The following is a 21,580-nucleotide window of genomic DNA, read 5'->3' as shown; positions in this document are numbered from 1 at the left end:
TAACAATTTTAATGAAGGCTCATAAAATGTGATTTTAAAGGTAAGAGCTAAATGCTGAATTTTCTTTCTACAGCGGAATGATTGTTGCAGTGTCAACTCTGCTCAATTCATAATGTAATTGGTTTGCTAAGGTTCTGTTAAAGAATGCTTCCAACTGCTCATCACTTTATAAATACCTGGCAAAGCTATGTCCCCAAATATTAACGTAACACATTTCATGATTGGTATAATGGAATAAATTACCTGTTTTTGATGACATGTAAACACATCTGTCACTATGTTTGGGCAAACGGCTTGGATAGTTGTCATCCCAATTCTTGTAATACATTGATGAATCATCTATCCAACTATATACAAATAAATCATTTAATAGGATAAATATCATTAATGATTGACTAATGACACTACAGGACAATTTTTGGAGTTTGTCTCTTCTTACCGAAATCCGGCTTTGGAATTTTCCGCATACAATCCAATCCACCACTTTTCATTGCCATTTGTTATAAGCTGTAGAACAACAGTGAAGAATACATGAAAAAGGACTGCATGAATTGTGTCTTTTGTTACAAGTTGCAGAACATCTTCAGATCAGAAAGAACTCTGAAATAAATGCTAGTGAAATACATATAGCCAGATGAGCTGGTACTCAATAAGTCCAATATACGGCATTCGTGCTGAAAAAATCAATATGCACTTCCGAGATTACGATTATTATTATGTATGAATAAATTAATGGTTAGTTTTCCTATTCCCTGATGGCTCAATAGGCAGATGGACTGAACCACTGGAGATTAGGGAAGGCAGAAGCGATAGAGAATGCATAACAGAGTTTTGGAGAAATTGGAGTTTAATTTGGATGGAACACTTAACCTGCAAAGGGAACATTGGAAAGGTTGGGCCTGGAAGCAACTAAGGCAAGCAAGAGATTTCACTGGGGTTAAGGACAAGGTGGGTGGAAATCAAGTGAAAATACGTAATAGGATATAGGCTTTGAAGCTCTGCATGATAATGTGCATTCAGTCGAAGTACCCAGTCAGTGAAGTAGCTAAGAATTAAGATTAATATAATTTGGATACTTTCCCTATCAATGAACATCCACCAATAAATGAGCTGCCTTGAGTATCTGGCAGGGAAGTACATCTTCATATTGTTCTTCAGAAAAATCAAAAATTTGCAAAATTTTGTATTTAATAGACAAATTAGGTCATTTTAAAGTTGGTTTTCAATTCAAGTCCAGTCCAATCAGAGTGAGGACAATTCTAATTGATGAATTTCTTTCACTTAGATCTGATTTATCTACTGTTTTGTATTTTTTCTGTAATGTTTGCACAAAGGGCGGCACGGTAGCACAGTGGTTAGCACTGCTGCTTCACAGCTCCAGGGTCCCGGGTTCGATGCTCGGGTCACTGTCTGTGTAGAGTTTGCACATTCTCCTCGTGTCTGCGTGGGTTTCCTCCGGGTGCTCCGGTTTCCTCCCACAGTCCAAAGATGTGGGGGTTAGGTTGATTGGCCAGGTTAAAAATTGCCCCTTAGATTCCTGGGATGCGGAGGTTAGAGGGATTAGCGGGTAAATATGTGGGGGTAGAGCCTGGGTGGGATTGTGGTCGGTGCAGACTCGATGGGCCGAATGGCCTCCTTCTGCACTGTAGGGTTTCTATGATTTCTATGAAATGATAGAATTTCGCTTTGCAAATTGCACTGCATATTTTACTCTTTGTGAACTGGAAAACAATGACTTTTTTTTCCAGATTAATTTATGAAATATGGTTAAAATACATAAATATATTGTTCTTGGACTTAAGGATTTATAATGATTTAAGTAATTGAGTAGTTAGATTGAGTTTTTTTTAGCACATACAGTAAGCACCAAGCCAGGCTTTAGCTTCCACAGTGGCTAAATGGAACTCCCTGAGCCCTTTGCTGAATTTTGTTAGGGGCAGTTTTCAATGATATGAGTCATTGATTGGGATGCACTGCAGCTGCAGTCGGGTTCCTTGGAAGGCCTCACTTGTGCCGATTTGCTGCACAAAACCAGCGCGGAAACAGTTGAGAAGTGTCCAATGTTGGCGTGGCAGGTTGAAGCTGGTTGGGCGGGCTGTGGGATCTGTGATGAGGATGTGGCTTTTAGTGGTGGCATGCAAGTTTCATTTCTGCTACACACATTGTTTGATAATACTTGAATAAATAATGCACCAGTCAGATTAATGTATTATTGAAGAAACTGCAAAAACAAATTCAGAAGTCCAATATGTGAATGTGCATGGGCCTAACCGATGTAAAAAGTCTGAACTGCACATGCGTGGCATTTTCTGAGCCGGAACATGCATGGTTCGGATTACCAACATTCTGAACCATATATGTGCAGCCCCCTCCTGGCTGATGCATGCACATGAGTTCCTAGGTTCTTTGGGAATTGGAGATAACAACCACTGAGTTGAAGACAAAGGCCCAGTGGCTCCTACGCAAAAACACAAAAAAGGCGCAGAAGGCTGGGAGAAGTGAGGGAGGTAGGAAGAGATTGAAAAGAACGAAGTCCCCAGTAAGGGAAGGAAATAGAGGTAAGAAACAGGAACCAATAAAGTTAAGAAAAGGAGAAACTGGCTCCAATATTTGACATGCAAAAAGTGATGAGGCTTTCATTGTAAACTTCTTAAACTAATGAAAATGGTATTAAATTGTGGCTTGACATGTTTTTTAGGAGGCTTTAGAGATGAAAGGCTATTGCGAGAGGGCTGTTCAGTTGGAGAAGAGAGGAGGTGCCTCAAACATTTTATAGTTTAATGGTATGGCATGACATAAAAAGGTTGGGAACCACTGATTTATGTGTACCTTTCTCAACCATTGGGAAATGTAACACATTCCCAAGTGTTTGCAACTTTAAATCAACTGCATGAACGCAAGCAACATGAATACAGCCGCTGTGGAAATAGCCCTACCATACAAATATTGATATTTCTACAACCGTGAGGGAGATAGCTGGTATTACAGAAACACTTCAGAAAGTGCTTTTGCAACATAGAGCCAGTCCAAGAATCATTCTGAAACCTTAGGTTGTTGCAGTTATAAAGTCATCTCCATTGTGAAAGTCTTCTCTTACTTTACCTTTTCGATTCTGTTTTTAATGAAGTCCTGTTCTTTAGGCGTGTTTATAGACACCAAGTTGCTACCCATCAAGCTACAAGCCACAGCAGCTGCAAGCCATTTCCCCTCCGTCTCAAAAAACAAATATTCAGCTCCTTGAAAGAAGACCCAAGGTGCAAATGCAAATTGCTCTTCTGCACAGAGGAAATAATTCAGAATTTACATGAATATAAATTAAGCTACGAACAGACACTTTGTTCCCAACAGCATTTTAAAACTGCCCCCATGATACAATTTTCATACCCATTAACAGACAAATACGGTTTAAGAGAATATTTTGATAGAATTATGATGCTACAACAAACTATCCAGTAATGATCTTATTGAAAGTACAAGTGGTTTATTTTCACATTAGTGTAGTGTCCAGGCTAAATATTACCAATATGTAAAATTTTTGAATTAAATAAAAGACCAAATTATTTACATGCTAAAATTTGATTTCTGGGCCTGGAGTTTCTCCCCCTCATCAGAGCAGGGGCAGACAAGACTTCAGTCCACTGCTTTGTGAACTTTACCCATTTTCATAGAAACCCTACAGTGCAGAAGGAGGCCATTCGGCCCATCGAGTCTGCACCGACAACAATCCCACCTTGTCCCTATCCCCGTAACCCACATATTTACCCCACTAATCCCTCTAACCTACGCATCTCGGGACGCTATGGGGCAATTTAGCATGGTCAATACACCTAACCTGCACGTCTTTGGACTGTGGGAGGAAACTGGAGCTCCCGGAGGAAACCCACACAGACATGGGGAGAACATGCAAACTCCACACAGACAGTGACCCAAGCCGGGAATCAAACTCAGGTCCTTGAAGCTGTGATGCAGCAGTGCTAACCACTGTGCCACAGTGCTCTCCTGGTGGGATCCTCAATGTATGGAGACCAGGCGCCCCGGTTTTGTTGGGACAATGCCAGTATTTCATAAAATGTCCAGGTGCCCTGATAATTTGATCAAACCAGCTCAAATTTCCAATTTGCTGCTTTTGCCTCTTTACGTGAGCCAGATCAGAGATTTGGAGTCCCCAGTTAATTTAAGGAGACTGCAATACAGGTTCCTCCCTCCATGATGGGTCATCAGCTCCTGTTGTCTAGTTTGTTAAAGGGAGGGAAAAGTCTGGACTGGTCCTGCTTTCACTGCTCTTCCTAGCAGACTTAGCAAGAAGCAAGATAAAATTCAACCTTGGTTGGGTCAGTGATTGTGTTAAATGTGGGGGATAATTAACTGAATCATCTTCTTCATAAAATATATATTGCATTGCTTTACAGGCAATTATTCTTTGCATTTACTGCTGAAATTTAACTGGTGCATGGGATTAATTGGTCTCGTCTATGGGAGAGGACCCGTAGAAAGCGAGGATGGAAAATCTGGCGTTCCAGCCAAAACTCCACTCACTCTCAGTGGCGCTGGAAAATCCCAGCCATGAATGAGCACAGAAGAGTTTGGCCTGTGTGTTTATTGCTACTTTTGCTTACCATCAATGTACCAGTCCGGTTTTTTCAATTCAGCTCCTGAACATAAAAAAAAGGATCCATCGATTAAAGGTACACTTCGCACATTCCATTATGAGGTAAAATAATAATTGTTAAACTCTTTTATGTTTTAAAAAAAAGCATTTTTACCTTTTGGCATTTTACACATCCACCCCAGTTTTTCATCACATCGGAACGGCGCAATGGTTTTATCAAATCTGTACGCAGCACAGATTCTAACGTCATCATCTTTGTCTTTGTCAAGTGAAAACAAAGAAACCACCTAGAGAGCAAGGGATCATATATTGGCTTAGTTTCTCGTGTCAACTTCATACTGGGCAATCTGAGAAGCTACTTTCTTTTCAGATGTTCATTTCCAGTCCATATTGAATGGATTATTTATTTTACTTGTTCAGCAATGATTTATTGCCCATTTTGTGAAGGATGCATACATAGTAAGATGCACTGTAAAAAATAATTATTAATCCACAGTTTCCTGCAGTTGCTTTTGTCAAGAATAAGCATTCAATTTATATCTATCTATGTATCATAGATCAATGGGAGGTTTTCAGGAGAGGATGGCACCTGTACAAGAGGGAGGGGTCACAACTAAGTTGGAAGGGCACAAATATCCTGGCTGGGAGCTTTGCTAGTGCAGTTCGGGGGGGTTTAAACTAGTATGGCAGGGGGGTGGGGATCAAAATATTAGGTCTACAGGTGTGGAGGCTGGGGACGAGCTTGGGGCTGGGACAAGGCTGGCAAAGAAGAAGAGCACTCTGGGGGAGGACGACCTCACTGAGCCTGGAGGTCTGGAGTGCTTATACTTCAATGCAAGGAGCGTAGCAGGTAAGACAGACGAACTTGGGGCCTTAATGCGCACGAGGAATTTGGATGTGGTTGCGGTGACAGAGACTTGGTTGAAAGAGGGACAGGACTGGCAGCTGAATATTCCAGGGTACAAGTGTTTTAGGCGAGACAGAGGAGGGGCCAAAAGAGGTGGGGGAGTAGCGGTATTAGTTGGAGAGCATATTACAGCGGTGCAGAGGGAGGACAATTCAGAGGGGTCGTGTAACGAGTCACTCTGGGTGGAGCTTAGAAACAGGAAAGGCGCAGTCACTATGTTGGGGGTGTACTACAGGCCCCCCAACAGCCCAAGGGAAGTGGAAGAATGGATATGTCAGGAGATACTGGATAGGTGCAGGAAAAATAGGGTTGTTGTAGTGGGAGACTTCAATTTCCCTGGTATAGACTGGAAATCGCTGAGGGCAGGGACTCTGGATGGGGAGGAATTTGTAAAATGTGTACAGGAGGGTTCGTTGGAACAATATGTAGACAGCCCGACTAGAGAGGGGGCTATACTGGACCTGGTACTGGGGAATGAGCCCGGACAGGTCTTCAAAGTTTTGGTAGGGGAACATGTGGCAAATAGTGACTACAATTCTGTTAGCTTTAGGATAGTGATGGAAAAGGATGAGTGGTGTCCCAAGGGTAAGGTGTTGGATTGGGGGAAGGCTAACTTTATTGGGATCAGGCAGAAATTGGCAGCTCTTGATTGGGAGAGGCTGTTTGAGGGTAAATCCACATCTGGTATGTGGCAGTCTTTTAAGGAACGGTTGTTAGGGCTACAGGACAAGCATGTGCCTGTAAAAAAGAAGGATAGGAAGGGTAGGATTAGAGAACCGTGGATAACCAGGGAAATTGAGGGACTGGTCAAAAAGAAAAGAGAGGCGTATGTTAGGTCCAAGCAGCTAAAAACGGAGGGAGCTCTGGAGGAGTACAAAGAAAGTAGGAAAGTACTCAAACGGGGAATTAGAAGAGCAAAAAGGGGTCACGAAATGTTCTTGGCAGACAGGATTAAGGAGAATCCCAAGGCATTTTATTCATACGTTAGGAACAAAAGGGTTGTTAGGGAAAAAATCGGACCTCTCAGGGACAAAAGTGGGGACTTATGCTTGGAGCCCAAAGAAGTAGGGGAGATCCTAAATGAATACTTTGCGTCGGTATTCACAAAGGAGAGGGATGTGTTGACTGGGAGTGTCTCTGAGGGGAGTGTTGAACCGTTGGAGAAAATCTCCATTACAAAGGAGGAAGTGTTAGGTTTGTTAGAGAATATAAAGACTGACAAATCCCCAGGGCCTGATGGAATCTATCCAAGGCTGCTCAGGGAGACGAGAGGTGAAATCGTTGGGCCTCTGACGCAAATCTTTGTCTCGTCACTGGACGCAGGTGAGGTCCCAGAGGATTGGAGGATAGCCAATGTGGTCCCGTTATTTAAGAAGGGTAGGAAGGATAACCCGGGTAATTATAGGTCGGTGAGCTTGACGTCCGTGGTGGGGAAGTTGTTGGAGAAGATTCTTAGAGATAGGATGTATGCGCATTTAGAAAGGAATAAACTCATTAACGATAGTCAGTATGGTTTTGTGAGAGGGAGGTCATGCCTCACTAACCTGGTGGTGTTTTTTGAAGAAGTGACCAAAATGGTTGACGAAGGAAGGGCCGTGGATGTTGTCTATATGGACTTTAGTAAAGCGTTTGACAAAGTCCCTCATGGTAGGCTAGTGAAAAAGGTTGGATCTCATGGGATAAAGGGGGAGGTGGCTAGATGGGTGGAGAACTGGCTTGGTCATAGAAGACAGAGGGTGGTAGTGGAAGGGTCTTTTTCCGGCTGGAGGCCTGTGACTAGTGGTGTACCGCAGGGCTCTGTATTGGGACCTCTGCTGTTTGTGATTTATATAAATGATCTGGAAGAAGGAGTAACTGGGGTGATCAGTAAGTTTGCGGACGACACAAAACTGGCAGGACTTGCAGATAGTGAGGAACATTGTCAGAGGCTACAGAAGGATATAGATAGGCTGGAAATTTGGGCAAGGAAATGGCAGATGGAGTTCAATCCTGATAAATGCGAAGTGATGCATTTTGGTGGGAATAATGTAGGGAGGAGCTACACGATAAATGGAAGAACCATAAAGGGTGTAGAGACGCAGAGGGACCTGGGTGTGCAAGTCCACAGATCTTTGAAGGTGACGTCACAGGTGGAGAAGGTGGTGAAGAAGGCATATGGCATGCTTGCCTTTATAGGACGGGGCATAGAGTATAAAAGTTGGGGTCTGATGTTGCAGATGTATAGAACGTTGGTTCGGCCGCATTTGGAATACTGCGTCCAGTTCTGGTCGCCACACTACCAGAAGGACGTGGAGGCTTTGGAGAGAGTACAGAGGAGGTTTACCAGGATGTTGCCTGGTATGGAGGGGCTTGGTTATGAGGAGAGATTGGGGAAACTGGGGTTGTTCTCCTTGGAAAGACGGAGGATGAGGGGAGACTTAATAGAGGTGTATAAAATTATGAAAGGCATAGATAGGGTGAACGGTGGGAAGCTTTTCCCCGGGTCGGTGGTGACGTTCACGAGGAGTCATAGGTTCAAGGTGAAGGGGGGGAGGTTTAACACAGATATCAGAAGGACATATTTTACACAGAGGGTCGTGGGGGCCTGGAATGTGTTGCCGGGCAAGGTGGTGGAGGCGGACACACTGGGAACGTTTAAGACTTATCTAGACAGCTATATGAACGGAGTGGGAATGGAGGGATACAAAAGAGTGGTCTAGTTTGGACCAGGGAGCGGCGCGGGCTAATTGTTCTTTGTTTCTCGTTTCAAGGCTTCATTCTATGATCATCTTGCTGGTGCCAGTACAGAGCGAGACTGCGGATAGTTGGGAACCTGTCTCGGGGGCAGGGAATTCAGATGGTGTTCGTAAAGCAGAAGGGGAAATGAATAGGGTTGGGAAGCATTTTCAGATCAGGACCAGTGTGATCTCCTGGACTCGTTTCGATCGCCTCAGGGGGTCGGAGAGGAATTTCCCAGATTTCTTTTTTCCCCATATTGGCCCTGGGGTTTTCACTCTGGGTTTTCGCTCTCCCTGGAGATCACATGGTCTGGAATGGGGGGGTGGGGGTGAGTTAATAGGTTGTGATGAACAAAGCATCGTAGCTGTGAGGGACAGCTCGGTGGATAGGATATTAGGATGTAGATAGGCTGGAAGATTGGGCGGGGATCCTGGATTCAGGATTCAATCGGCCTCGCAGGTGGAGGATGCGGTCAAGAAGGCGTACGGCGTACTAGCCTTCATTAATCGAGGGATTGAGTTTAGGAGTCGGGAGATAATGCTGCAGCTTTATAGGACCCTGGTTAGACCCCACTTGGAGTACTGCGCGCAGTTCTGGTCACCTCATTACAGGAAAGATGTTGAAGCCATTGAAAGGGTGCAGAGGAGATTTACAAGGATGTTGCCTGGATTGGGGGGCATGCCTTATGAGGATAGGTTGAGGGAGCTTGGTCTCTTCTCCCTGGAGAGACGAAGGATGAGAGGTGACCTGATAGAGGTTTACAAGATGTTGAGAGGTCTGGATAGGGTAGACTCTCAGTGGCTATTTCCAAGGGCTGAAATGGTTGCTACGAGAGGACACAGGTTTAAGGTGCTGGGGGGTAGGTACAGAGGAGATGTCAGGGGTAAGTTTTTCACTCAGAGGGTGGTGGGTGAGTGGAATCGGCTGACGTCGGTGGTGGTGGAGGCAAACTCGTTGGGGTCTTTTAAGAGACTTCTGGATGAGTACATGGGATTTAATGGGATTGAGGGCTATAGATAGGCCTAGAGGTAGGGATATGATCAGCGCAACTTGTGGGCCGAAGGGCCTGTTTGTGCTGTGGCTTTCTATGTTCTATGTTCTATGTTCAATCCTGGACCGGGGAGCGGCGCGGGCTTGGAGGGCCGAAGGGCCTGTTCCTGTGCTGTATTGTTCTTTGTTCTTTGTACTCATTGGGACGATCCCGATGCTCAGATGCCGGCGACTCTTTTTGGTATGTGGGGGTAACAATGCTGCCGATGATGATGGGGCAATGTCCATTGGGGGTGGGGGAGGGGGCAGAGGGTGGGAGGAGGTATCCCAGTTCAGTAGGAGATTGGGGACCCTGCGCAATGACGCCCAAGTGCTCTGAAGCCAACTTCGTCAGCGTACCTAGGCTCCTACCAACGCAAATCTCCCACCTGTCAAAAGAAAATTGACAGACTGCCGGAAGATTGCAATGCTGAGCTCACCCAAGATGGGCGCGGAGGACTCCCATTTTCACGCTGTTACGACAGTGAGAATTTTTGGGGGGAAATTCATCAAATTCCTGATAATAAATGAAGGAGATTAAAGAATGCTTACATAAGAATGAGACTAGGAAAATTCACTACCATGTTTGAAGCAGCAACAATTAAAATCGCTGAATTAGAAAGAGTGCTTGCCAAAGAAGCAAAATAAAATCATATTCCAATCAGTTTGGTAATAAATGGTTTGAAGTTCTCCCGATAACTCAACAAAGTGATCCATTGATTTCTTCAGTTTTAAAAATGAGCCAAGGGCACAGCCAAGATCTGTGGTTGGCAGAACAATCCTAACAAACATTTAACCGCAACCAGATCATTAATTTCTCATTTCCAGGTTTCATTTTTTTATAAAGTCATATTGTCTTTGTGAAACTTTGGCCAGGATGTTTGGCACCCAATCGTGTGGGGTAGGTGCAGTGGTGCGAGTTGGAAATATTGCGAGAATAGCCAAATCACATTTTATTTTGATATAAACGTGAGATTGTCCCCTCTCCCCATCAGCATTTCCCAACGTTTGACGTCGGGATCATCATTTGCGTTCATTAACATCTCATTATCAAACCCCTAGACCTGAATCATCCTCCCGCCAACAGAAATTCCATCCCTGTCCATGTGATGGCAGAAAGGCATGAAACTCAAGGTTTCCCAAGGTGTGCACCAGGCAAGCAGGCCTCCCAGTGGAGCCTGGGAAGAACAAAGAAAAGTTCTGGAACAGGCCCTTCAGCCCTCCAAGCCCATGCCAATCATGATGCCCTAATTAAACTAAAAAAAACCTTCTGCGTTTACTCAGACCATATCCCTCTATTCCCTCCCTATTCATGAACCCATCCAGATGCCTTGTAAATGTTGCTAATGTGCCTGCTTGCCTGCTTCCACCACCTCCTCTGGCAGCACGTTCCAGGCACCCACCACTCTCTGCTTGAACAAGTTCCCCCGCACATCTGCCTTAAACTTTCCCCCTCTCACCTTGAACCTGTGCCCCCTTGTAATTGACACTTCCACCCTTGGAAAAGCCTCTGACTATCCACCCTGTCTATGCCTCTCATAATTTTGTAGATGTATAGTGTCAGGGAGCAGTGTCAGGGAGCAGTGTCGGGGGAGTGCTCCCAATCCCAAAGTGCTGCGGCACTTCCAGGATGAACATTTTTGTACTGGGGTGGCCTTTAAAATGGCGCCCCAATCCCCGAATCACCAAATTGCCGGCGGGGCAGGTGAATCAGAGGCTGCCTCGCCTGTGATACGTTGTGGGAAATACCCCTTGATGATTTTTCTTCCAAGTCCCACACTATACGGCAGAGAAAGTCGCCATTGCAGTCGGCAATTTCAATGCTGCTTTTCCCACCTTCAATCGACTGTTGCCGATTTCTGGAAAGATCTTGGCCTTTCAATTTGAGAGAATTGTATCCCTTTAAAATCTCTGTTCCCTTCTTCTGTCCTCTTTTGAAAGCCTATTCTCTTTAAAATCTGACTTCCATTCCCTTTGGAAACCTCACAACCTGTTCTGTGTTTTGTTTCGAAAACTCTGCTCCCTGCCTATTTGTGAGAACTGGTCATCTGACTCTCTCTCCATCTCCTGACATGGGGATTAGCTCCAATGCTGTAAGGAGTCTAGCAAGTCGAAGACCGAAGAGTAAGCAGAGAACAAGACAAAAAGTAACAAGAAAGTGAACTAAAATTAAGGAAGGGAAGAGGAAGAAACATAGAAACATAGAAGATAGGAGCAGGAGGAGGCCACTTGGCCCTTTGAACCTGCTCCGCCATTTATTATGATCATGGCTGACCGTCCAACTCAATAGCCTAATCCTGCTTTCTCCCAATAACATTTGATCCCATTTGCCCCAAGTGTTATATCTAGCCTCCTCTTGAATACATTCAATGTTTTCGCATCAACTACTTCCTGTGGTAATGAATTCCACAGGCCCACCACTTTTTGGGTGAAGAAATGTCTCCTTATCTCTGTCCTAACTGGTCTACCCTGAATCCTCAGACTGTGACCCCTGGTTCTGGACTCCCCTACCATTGAGAACATCTTCCCTGCATCTACCCTGTCTAGTCCTGTTAGAACTTTGTAAGTCTCTATGAGATCCCCCCTCATTCGTTTGAACTCCAGCGAAAACAATCATAACCTAGTCAATCTCTCTTCATAAAATATTAAAGAGTAGTGAAAATAGAAAAAGCAAGGAAGAGCATGTGAAACAAAAGTGAGAAAGAGAAATGAAACAAAAGGGATAGAGGAGAGGGAGGAAGAAACAAAAGGAGAGAAACAAGAAAGGAATAAACAGAGAGAGAGACAGAATGAGATTTCCAGAGATAGAAGTGAAAGAGAATGATCTTAATACCATGTGGAGTTGGTTTATTTGGTGTGGCCTTATCTAAAACCAGTAAAATAAATCATTTTGTTCAAATCTAGTGTTGAATTAAGCATGCCTTGATTAAGGATATGTAGGTAAGATGCAAAACAGAAGGTCACTCATATCATTGCCATACAATGTGTGGTTCATATCTAACCCCCAAACCGAAATTCAGAGGTTGGACTGTAAATTTTCGACAGCAAAGAACTGTGACAAAATATGGAGAACGGTGCAAAAAAAGACAGCAAGCGATAAATAAGAGAAAAAGGACCAATAAATTGGTCTTTAAAGAATTCCCAAGAAAGTACTGAAAATCAAAGAAAATCCATCCTTCCATTCAATATGGAAAAGATTGGACAGACATACTACAGATGTGTAGCAGGTGAAACAGAAAGTAGGTTAAGTTTCTAAATCAACACTAATGAAGAGCAAACCACATCAACACAGTAATCAGTGTAAGCTCTGAAGGAAGGTTTTTGACCTGAAACGTTGGCGGGATTTTAAGACCTCGCTCGAGTGAGGCTCGGAAAATCCCAGCCCGAGGCCAACGGAGAATTCCGTTCTGCGAGCCTTGCCCGCCCGTGAGGTGGTAAAATTCCCGCCGTTAACTCTGTTTTCCTCTTCACAAATGCTGCCTGACCTGTTGAGTATTTCTAGCTTTTATTACAGCAATTAATGTGATGTAGGAAGTGATCTGGGAATGGACTGTGAAGTAAAAAAAACATGGGTTAATTAATGACATCTTTGATCTGGAGAAAATGGCAGGAATTTTCTGACCGTTCACACCAGCGGGATTTCCCCATCCCATGCAGTGATCGGGAATTTGGCTTGTTGCCAAAATCTCTGTCTTCGCTGCAGCAGGAGTATGGCGTGAACGGGCAGTAAGATCGCGCCCCACGTATGGCACTGAGAGTTTTGAGCAAGAACCACATTCACGAAGATTCACAAAGCACTATAAAAGGGGAAATAGCACCATCAGGAATGTCAATATAAGCATGACACTAAAATATTCTGCTATATTTCATGCTGAAGCAGTTCTATATGGCTTTGAGGATGTTAAAGAAACGTCTTATATAAATGCACGCTCTTTCTTTCAGCTTCTTTCAAATGATAATGCTGCTCTCATTCTTGTTTGATGTTTCCAGTGTCCTTGGATTTTTTTAAAATCACTATCCCTCGGAACAAGGAACATAAATTCTGAGAGGACCAATCGTTCAAACTTCGTCGTGCATGCAGAGTTGTAAAAAATTGATGCAACATCATTAACTGGGAATATGCTGTGAATTTAAATAGTACATAAATCATTCGGAATTACTTACTGCACTGCCATCACTCCAAGCCCAGGAGCCAGCAGAAGCTGGATTCCTTTTGTTAAACCCAATCCAGAACCATCTTTCTTCTTCCCTAGAATATAAAAATAATTCTAGGCTGACATTTTCCCCAGTTCATTTTATTTGCACTGTACTCAAATTAGAAGTCTTGTGTTTTGCCTCTGGAATTAATAGTTCGGCAGACACCCACCCCGTTCATAGCAACTTTCAGGCTTTTCCAATGAAATGATTTGGTCACACATGTCCATCCAAGTACATGTGGGGGGATGTTCCACTCCTGCCTTTGTGGGGGGGGGGATCGGCAGTGCGGGGTGAACAATCTTGAGGGAGTACGCCAACGTCAATGGTATTTTCTGTTGTGATTGCCCCCCCCCCCGCCAATGACGTAATGGGTATCCCAACATTGAACACCAGGAACCCCATTTGAGTATATTTAAATATAATTACACCTGATAGTCCATCCTACCTCCCCATTAAACTGTCCATTCACAGTAGCATGTCCTGAATCACAACAGGTTCCACATGATGTCCACCGGACGAGCAGAACTCACCAGAAGCACACAGTGAATACAGCTCCTAATGGGGAGAGGGCCCTGGCACTGCCCACTGGCACTGCCCGGGTACTATCCCCAGCATTGCCAGGGCACTGCCACCTGACACTGCTCTCTGGTGCTGTACAGGCAGTGCTGGCGGGGGAGGGGGAGAGGTGTTGCATATGTGGATGTTCCATGTCCATGGGGGTGATTCTGTGGTAGGATGGCGGGCGGGGGTGGGGGTGGGGGGGGGGGGTCTGTCGGTGGGCTCCATGAGGGGAGTTCCATGGGGAGGTTCTGCTTCTATTTTTTAATATCCTGGTGCCCATGTTTTAAAATGTTAACTTGCTGGCGGAGTGGGCTCAATCACAGCCCACCTCACCAGCATGTTGTCATGGAATCTGCCCCTTAACTTTATTCTTACGAAAAGCCCAAAAATATGGCAGAGTAAGCTGACCATGTGGCTGGCTGCTTCCACCCCATTGAAAGTTAATGTTTATTTATTAGTCACCAGTCGGCTTACATTCACGGTGAAATGAAGTTACTGTGAAAATCCCCCAGTCGCCACATTCCGGCGCCTGTACGGGTACACAGAGGGAGAATTTAGCATGGCCAATTCACCTAATCTGCACATCTTTGGACTGTAGGAGGAAATCGGAGCACCCGGAGTCAACCCACGCAGACAGGGAGAACGTGCAAACTCCACACAGATAGTGACCCAAGCCGGGAATCGAACCCGGGTCCCTGGCGCTGTGAGGCAGCAGTGCTAACCATTGTGCCACCGCGTCCACTGCAACACTCTGCAAAAAGTATCAGAAAATTCCACCCATGGTTTATTATAATGATATGAAAATGATACATAGGCAACATTTTGTTACATTCCTATTCGGGACCATCAACATTTAAACAGGAAATTCAAACACCCAACAATTAACTGACAGAACTACGCTACAGAATTTCACATTTTGTGACAAAAAAACTCTTCTGTATATATAACGAGAAATTAAAAGCAGCAAGCACCACTAACTGAACACCAGAGCTTATTAAGACTAATGCTATAAACTCCATTTTATGTTGTACTGCACCCTGGAGTTCCCTCATCTTACAAAATCTTAAAGGTTCATTCACTTTTTCTGGCACTAATCCAAAAGTGATTTTATTTTGATTCTCTTTAGTAATCCAGCTATTCCTCAATGTACAAATTTCATGGGGATCCTTCCATTAGCTTTTGGTCATCAGCCTGCAAACCCAGAAGCTGGCGGCCCACCAGCAATATTAGGCTTGATTACAGCCTTCAGTGAGTCAGAATGGAGTCTCTGCATCCATATGGAAATCTCACCTTAGAGACCTGCTGGTCAATCCGACTGACCACAGCTCCATAGTCCTCTCCGAGCAGCACTACGATTGAGTGGTGGATTCTGCTGGGACTACAGCTAGTCCCCAAGGGAGAAAAGTCATGAAGCCTGCACTCAAGAGATAAGTCCAGTATTTTGGATTGGTCTGGCTTGGAGGCCTCAGCAAGCTGGGCGAAGGGAATAGGGGCTGAGTTAGAGATGCCAGCAGGGAGGTTAAAGGAAAGGCACAGCATAGCCCCTAAAGATGGTAGCCCTTCCTCTTGCTTGACAGTATCTTTGAAATAATAGCTGCTAAGTTACCTGCCATCCCTCCACGTTCCCCTGCCACACGTAAAATAGCGACAGAGGCGAAATGGGGACCTTAAGTGGCCATTAATTGACCAGTGTAATATGGGAGACAAATTGGGGCTGGGTGGAAGGTGGTGGGAAGGTCACCAGTTTTATTTCACAAGCTCCCTACCTTCAAATATGCCAGTGGGGAGCTGTAAATCCAGCCCCCTGATTCTGGGGAAAATGTGAATAAACCCACATTTCCAACAAAGACAGGACAAGTTACCCAGGCTACTGGCAGCATTACAAAGCTTAGAGCAAACTCTCTGCTATTCATGATCTTACCTTTCTCGATCTGACCTCACAATCAACATCCCCCAACCTTTGATTGCTAGTTGCCATCGTTTGTTGACCATTTAACTTATCTGTAAATTGAAATGTTCCACTCCCTAAACTAAAAGTTATATTCTGAAAATTTAAGGATTATGAACCAGATTTTCGCAACAGTATCATTTAGTTCCTCATTTTTACCCAACATATGTCCTGACATATAATGTTGCAATGGCATTTGGCAGCAATTTAATCTGATGGGAAGGAGTATTATTGACAGAAGGCCAATTGATGACTACCTCATTTTCTTTTCAAAAATAAATCATTTTCTTCTGCTGTTCTGGGGCAGGTTATGTTGTTGCATACTTGTCACGTCCACAGCAATGAATTCCTTCTCTCCCTTGTTGGGAGAACCACCAAAACTATGAAAATAATCCTGATTCCAAGAAATCAGCTGAGACAGATGTAAAAATATTGGCTGAGTGGCAACATCAGCTCAGTGTAAGCAACATATCCAGTTCCTGCTCCACACCAAAACTCCCTGTGACGAATATTGAAATAAATCTGCCAGCAGCAATTGATGGGGCAAGGTTCTACTGAATTAGCATTGGTATAATAAATGCAGCTATAGAGTCATAGAGGTTTACAGCACGGAGCAGTTGTGCCATATTTCAGAGTGCAAAGATGCTTTATTCAACAGTAGCCTTCACATCTTCTTCTGGTCCCTTGATTTGCTGTTGAACGTCTAGTTTGCAATATGCCATGAATGATGGAGAAAGGAAAGTGTTAATTTGACACCTGAGCTGCTCCCACAATGGTCTTTCTATGACAGCATATTTACTACAGACAAACTACCATCCAAGTTTCTTGAGGAAGGGGAAGGGGAAAGGTCAGGTACTAGAGAGTACCCCAGTGGCTGTGCCCCTTAACAATAAATACTCCTGTTTGAGTGCTGTTGGGGGGGACAGCCTACCTGGGGGAAGCAACAGTGGCCGTGCCTCTGGCACAGAGTCTGGCCCTGTAGCTCAGAAGGGTAGGGAAAGGAGGAGGAAGGCAGTAGTGATAGGGGACTCTATAGTGAGGGGGTCGGACAGGCGATTCTGTGGATGCGGTCAAGAAACGCGGATGGTAGTTTGCCTCCCTGGTGCCAGAATCCAGGATGTTTCTGATTGCGTCCAAGATATCCTGAAGTGGGAGGGAGAAGAGCCAGAGGTCGTGGTACATATTGGTACCAATGACATAGGTAGGAAAAGGGAAGAGGTCCTGAAAAGAGAATATAGGGAGTTGGGAAGGGAGTTGAGAAGAAGGACCACAAAGGTAGTAATCTCGGGATTGCTGCCTGTGCCATGTGACAGTGAGAGTAGGAATGGAATGAGGTGGAGGATAAATGCATGGCTGAGGGATTGGAGCAGGGGGCAGGGATTCAGGTTTCTGGATCATTGGGACCTCTTTTGAGGCAGGTGTGACCTGTACAATAAGGACGGGTTGCACTTGAATCCCAGGGGGACCAATATCCTTGCGGGAAGGTTTGCTAAGGCTACTGGGGAGACTTTAAACTAGAATGGTTGGGGGGTGGGAATCAAATTGAAGTGACTGGGAGAGAGGAGATTAGCTCACAAATAGAGAAAGCTTGTTGACAGTGTGAGAGTGAGGATAGACAGGTGATAGAGAAGGGGAGCGCTTAGACCGAAGGTTTGAGATGTGTCTATTTTAACGCAAGGAGTGTTGTGAACAAAGTGGATGAGCTTAGAGCGTGGATCACTACTTGGAAATATGATGTGGTGGCCATTACAGAGACTTGGATGACTCAGGGACAGGACTGGTTACTTCAAGTGCTGGGTTTCAGATGTTTCAGAAGGGACAGGGAGGGAGGCAAAAGAGGTGGGGGAGTGGCACTATTGATCAGAGATAGTGTCACGGCTACAGAAAAGATGGACACCATGGAGGGATTGTCTACGGAGTCTCTGTGGGTGGAGGTTAGGAACAGGAAGGGGTCAATAGCTTTACTGGGTGTTTTCTATAGGCCGCCCAATAGAAACAGGGATGTTGAGGAGCGGATAGGGAAACAGATCCTGGAAAGGTGTAATAATAACAGAGTTGTCATGATGGGAGATTTTAATTTCCCAAATATTGATTGGAATCTCCCTAGAGTAAAGGGTGTAGATGGGGAGGAGTTTGTTAGGTGTGTTCAGGAGGGTTTCTTGACACAGTATGTAGATAAGCCTACAAGAGGAGAGGCTGTACTTGATTTGGTATTGGGAAATGAACCTGGTCAGGTGTCAGATCTCTCAGTGGGAGAGCATTTTGGAGATAGTGATCATAATTCTATCTCCTTTACAATAGCATTGGAGAGAGATAGGATCAGACAAGTTAGAAAAGTGTTTAATTGGAGTAAGGGGAATTGTGAGGCTATCAGGCAGGAAATTGGAGGCTCAAATTGGAAAGAGGTTTTCTCAGGGAAATGTATGGAATGTGGCAAATTTTCAGGGAATATTTGTCTGGAGTTCTGCATAGCAACGTTCCAATGAGACAGGGAAGTTATGGTAGGTTATAGGAACCGTGGTGTACAAAGGCTGTAATGAATCTAGTCAAGAAGAAAAGAAAAGCTTACAAAAGGTTCAGGGAGCTAGGTAATGTTAGAGATCTTGAAGAGTATATGGTTAATAGGAAGGATCTTAAGAAGGAAATAGGAGAGCCAGAAGGGGTAATGAGGAGGCCTTGGCAGGCAGGATTAAGGAAAACCCCAAGGCATTCTACAAGTATGTGAAGAGCAAGAGGATAAGATGTGAAAGAATAGGACCTATCAAGTGTGTCGGTGGGAAAGTTTGTATGGAACCGGAAGAAATAGCAGAGGTACTTAATGAATACTTTACTTCAGTATTCACTATGGAAAAGGATCTTGGTGGTTGTAGTGCAGACTTGCAGCTGACTGAAAAGCTTGAGCGTGAAGATATTAAGAAAGAGGAAATTGGAGGCTCAAATTGGAAAGAGGTTTTCTCAGGGAAATGTATGGAAGAAATGTGGCAAATTTTCAGGGAATATTTGTCTGGAGTTCTGCATAGCAACGTTCCAATGAAGCTACTGTGGGAGGCGAGGGAGGAGATTGCTGAGCCTCTGGCAATGATCATCAATGGAGACGGGAGAGGTTCCGGAGGATTGGAGGATTGCGGATGTTGTTCCTTTATTCAAGAAAGGGAGTAGGGATAGCCCTGGAAATTATAGACCAGTCTAACCTCAGTGGTTGGTAAGTTGATGGAGAAGATCCTGAGAGGCAGGATTTATGAACATTTGGAGAGGTATAATATGATTAAGAATAGTCAGCATCGCTTTGTCAAAGGCAGATCATGCCTTACGAGCCTGATTGAATTTTTTGAGGATGTGACTAAACACATTGATGAAGGAAGAGCAGTAGATGTAGTATATATGGACTTCAGCAAGGCATTCGATAAGGTGCCCCATGCAAGGCTTATTGAGAAAGTGAGGGGGCATGGGATCCAAGAGGACATTGCTTTGTGGATCCAGAACTGGCTTGCCCACAGAAGGCAAAGAGTGGTTATAGATGGGTCATATTCTGCATGGAGGTTGGTCACCAGTGGAGTGCCCCAGGAATCTGTTCTGGGACCCTTACTCGTTGCGATTTTTATAAATGACCTGGATGAGGAAGTGGAGGGATGGGTGGTAAGTTTGCTGATGACACAAAGGTTGGAGGTGTTGTGGATAGTGTGGAGGGATATCAGAAGTTGAAGCGAGACACTGATAGGATGCAAGACTGGGCTGAGAAGTGGCAGATGGAGTTCAACCCAGATAAGTGAGAGGTGGTTCATTTTGGCAGGTCAAATAGGATGGCGGAATATAATTTTAATGGTAGGACTCTTGGCAGAGTGGAAGATCAGAAGGATCTTGGGGTCCGAGTTCATAGGACGCTCAAAGCAGCTGTGCAGGTTGAGGCTGTGGTTAAGAAGGCGTATGGTGTACTGGCCTTCATCAATCGAGGAATTGAGTTTAGGAGTCGTGAGATAATGTTGCAGCTATATAAGACCCTGGTCAGACCACACTTGGAGTACTGTGCTCAGTTCTGGTCGCCTCATTACAGGAAGGATGTGGAAGCCATAGAAAGGGTGCAGAGGAGATATACAAGGATGTTGCCTGGGTTGGGGAGCATGCCTTATGAGGATAGGTTGAGTGAGCTCGGCCTTTTCTCCTTGGAGAGACGAAGGATGAGGGGTGACCTGATAGAGGTATATAAGATGTTGAGAGGTATTGATCGGGTGGATAGTCAGAGGCTTTTTCCCAGGGCTGAAATGGTTGCCACAAGAGGACACACGTTTAAGGTGCTGGGGAGTAGGTACAGCGGAGATGTCAGGGGTAAGTTTTTCACTCAGAGGGTGGTGGGTGCGTGGAATGGGCTGCCAGCAATGGTGGTGGAGGCGGATTTGATAGGGTCTTTTAAGAGACTTTTAGATAAGTACATGGAACTTAGTAAGATAGAGGGTTATAGGTAAGCCTAGTAATCGCTAAGGTAGGAACATGTTCGGCACAACTTTGTGGGCTGAAGGGCCTGTATTGTGCTGTAGTTTTTCTATGCTTCGACTACAGACACGGTGTGGCGCTAGAATTTCTTTCCTCTCTCCTCTCAGGTGACATGGAGGGCAAATAGCTTGGTTACTTTGAGGACATATGTGCTGATACGTGTCAAATTTTTGTTTCAAAAGTGTTGTTCAACATGTTGCGGACGATACTCCCACCCTGGCTATGAGGCATCAGCGGGGGCCGATTTGTCATAGAATAGAATCCCTACAGTACAGAAGGAGGCCATTTGGCCCATCGAGTCTGCACCGACCACATTCCCAGCCAGGTCCTATTCGCACAACCCCACACATTTTACTCTGCTAATCCCCCTGATGCTAACAGACAATTTAGCATGGCCAATCAACATCTTTGGACTATGGGAGGAAACCGGAGCACTCGGAGGAAACCCACGCAGACACGGAGAGAATGTGCAAATTCCACACAGACAATGGCCCGAGGCTGGAATTGAACCTGGGACCCTGGGACACACAGTGCTAACCACCGTGCCACCCCACGGTTTGCGGGATTCATGCTGGGCTCCCGGGCCTCCGCGTGTCTCCCAGCCTAAGTTTTTTTTGTGTTGACGGATCCACGCTGAAAATCAGCGTAATGGCGATTTGCAGGCCATTAACGGGTCAGCAACTAGAATCTCCACCCTTGCTAGCGTCTCCCCCCTCTCCGGAGTGACATCATGCTGGTGGGGTTTACAACGGCTGTATAAAAGTCTGGACCTGGTGTGGCAGCACTGAACAGGAGTAAGGAGGTAAGTTTTATGGGGCTGCAACCCCCGGACTTCAGGGCAGGTTGGAGGCAGGGCCAGGAAAATTTCTGCTTGGTGTGGGGAAGTCCCTGGAGAGCTGGAAGTGCTGTCCCCAGGCCCAGGGATGTTCCATGTAGTCTCCATGGGGTGGGGTGGGCTCCTTTACTGAGTGCTGGTCAGGCTGCTGTCTGCAGTCACTGGGCTGTTCCATTATTCTGGCTGTGGGGTGTGGTGAGGGACTGGACTGAGTGCTGGAGTTTGGGGAGTGGGCTGGGGGTGGGGTGGGGGTGTGCACCACGAGGGCTCATCAGTTCAGGCAGCTGA

The 21,580-nt window shown here is 45.1% G+C and overlaps 1 protein-coding gene across 1 annotated transcript in view; it reads right to left on the bottom strand.

The window, feature by feature from the left end:
• The window catches only part of pla2r1 (phospholipase A2 receptor 1), a 127,903-nt gene that overhangs the window by 36,312 nt on the left and 70,011 nt on the right, over positions 1–21,580 (bottom strand). The window contains exons 14-19 of the mRNA XM_078228257.1: positions 13,428–13,512; positions 4,764–4,896; positions 4,617–4,652; positions 3,103–3,275; positions 440–507; positions 244–347 (exon numbers count right to left, since the gene is read on the bottom strand). Coding sequence (XP_078084383.1) covers positions 244–347; positions 440–507; positions 3,103–3,275; positions 4,617–4,652; positions 4,764–4,896; positions 13,428–13,512 — 599 coding nt within the window. The remainder of the gene's footprint in view (positions 1–243; positions 348–439; positions 508–3,102; positions 3,276–4,616; positions 4,653–4,763; positions 4,897–13,427; positions 13,513–21,580) is intronic.

The sequence above is a fragment of the Mustelus asterias genome, chromosome 14 (genome assembly GCF_964213995.1).
Source record: "Mustelus asterias chromosome 14, sMusAst1.hap1.1, whole genome shotgun sequence".
Classification (NCBI taxonomy): Eukaryota; Metazoa; Chordata; class Chondrichthyes; order Carcharhiniformes; family Triakidae; genus Mustelus; species Mustelus asterias.
Note: the sequence above shows the minus strand (reverse complement) of the source record. Positions and strands in the feature narration are given on the sequence as shown.